The 1,931-nt window shown below is 39.7% G+C and overlaps 1 protein-coding gene across 1 annotated transcript in view; it reads left to right on the top strand.

Annotated features, from left to right (window-relative positions):
- The window catches only part of LOC107722848 (clathrin heavy chain 1-like), a 53,621-nt gene that overhangs the window by 38,825 nt on the left and 12,865 nt on the right, over positions 1-1,931 (top strand). Inside the window, exons 26-29 of the mRNA XM_016531343.1 lie at positions 219-326; positions 401-568; positions 1,461-1,610; positions 1,755-1,886. Of these exons, the coding sequence (XP_016386829.1) occupies positions 219-326; positions 401-568; positions 1,461-1,610; positions 1,755-1,886 (558 nt within the window). The remainder of the gene's footprint in view (positions 1-218; positions 327-400; positions 569-1,460; positions 1,611-1,754; positions 1,887-1,931) is intronic.

Raw genomic sequence — 1,931 nt, 5'->3', positions numbered from 1 at the left:
CGTTCATGCCAGACTGGGGAGAGAGGTGTTGTAATATTGTAAAATATGTGAAAAATAATGTGTTTTTCGAACAACCTAGAATGAGAGCCTGTTCTAGTACACCCCCAAAACAAAATCAAGACTTTGTAAAAGAGCATAATAGGACCCCTTTAACTGACAGCCCTACTTTGACATGCTCAACTCGTTTGTGTCCTCACTGAAATCATACTGCATGTTAGGTGTGTTTTGCGTGTGTGGACGGAGAGGAGTTCAGGTTAGCGCAGATCTCTGGCCTTCACATCGTCACTCATGCTGATGAACTGGAGGAGCTCATTCACTACTATCAGGTACACAGCCCTCTTCCTCTCAGTCTCTGGATGAGCTCAGGGCAGGTGTTTGACGTCTTCTCTGCCGGTCTCAGGACCGTGGGTATTTCGAGGAGCTGATGGTGCTGCTGGAGGCGGCGTTAGGGCTGGAGCGCGCTCACATGGGCATGTTCACCGAGCTGGCCATCCTCTACTCCAAATACAAACCTCAGAGGATGAGGGAACATCTGGAGCTCTTCTGGTCTCGGGTCAACATCCCTAAGGTATGACTCTCGCTGACGTGTTCCTTAAAAATGTGGGATGAAAAAAATCAAAAATGTTATTTTTCTGCATTCCGAAAGCTGCATCCTTTTACTGAGGACATTTCTGTATTTTCTTTTGCATTTCCTGTGTTTTTTTGTTTCTTTTTTTTGTGTGTTAATGTTGCACTTGGGTAGCGTTTGAATGTTACATTTTGGTTTGATTATTTATCATATCTACACCATTTAAAATTTTGGGGTCAGTGAACTATGTTTTTAACAGTGTCTCTCTTTTGATCACCAAGGCTGCATTTAATCGATTAAAAATACAGTAAAAACTGTAAAATTGTGAAATATTTTTACAATTTAAAATACGTGTTTCCTATGTGAATATATAGTAAAGTGTAATTTATTTCTGTGATCAAAGCTGTATTTTCAGCATCATTACTCCAGTCTTCAGTGTCACATGATCTTCAGAAATCATTCTAATATGCTGATTTGCTGCTCAAGAAACATTTCTGATTATTATCAATGTTGAAAACAGTTGTGCTGCTTCATATTTTTATAGAAACTGTGATGCATTTTATTTTTCAGGATTCTTTGATGAACAGACAGTTCAAAAGAACAGCATTTATTTGAAATAGAAATCTTTTGTGACAATATAAATGTCTTTAATGCCACTTTTGATCAATTTAGTGCATCCTTGATGATTAAAAGTATTACTTTCTAAAAAGTTTTGAACGGTAGTGTATTTAGATATCTAATTTTTAATTTTCTCTTGTTTTATGTTAATATGAATTCACTGCAGTAAATTCTGTGCGATTCGTGTTCGCTTCATGATGGTTGAGCAATGAGGTCATGATTTGTGTATGTTAGGTTGGTTGTGTTTATGATTTGCTGTGTTGTGATTGGTCAGGTGTTACGAGCGGCTGAACAGGCCCATCTGTGGGCGGAGCTTGTTCTCCTGTATGATAAATACGAGGAGTATGACAACGCCATCATGACGATGATGACACGCCCCAGCGACGCCTGGAGAGACGCGTCCTTCAAAGAGCTCATCAGCAAGGTCACGTCACTCTTCTTTCATTGAAGTATCTACTTTGTCTCAAACGTTTCTCTGAGTAAACTTTGAGACGTTGTAGAGATCTCTTCTGAGATTTCATTCGGATTGATGATGTTTATTGTTCTTCTGTCCGTTCGTCTCATGAAGGTGGCGAATGTGGAGCTGTATTATAAATCTCTGCAGTTTTATTTGGACTATAAGCCGCTGCTGCTCAACGATCTGCTGTCTGTTCTCGCTCCTCGACTGGATCACAGCAGAGCCGTCAGCTACTTCAGCAGGGTACGCCAACATTAACACTTACAATGACTATATACAGTATATATA

This window comes from Sinocyclocheilus rhinocerous, unplaced genomic scaffold, assembly GCF_001515625.1.
Source record: "Sinocyclocheilus rhinocerous isolate Xijiao unplaced genomic scaffold, SAMN03320098_v1.1 scaffold1596, whole genome shotgun sequence".
NCBI lineage: Eukaryota > Metazoa > Chordata > Actinopteri > Cypriniformes > Cyprinidae > Sinocyclocheilus > Sinocyclocheilus rhinocerous.
This window is presented reverse-complemented; position numbering and strand designations above follow the sequence as displayed.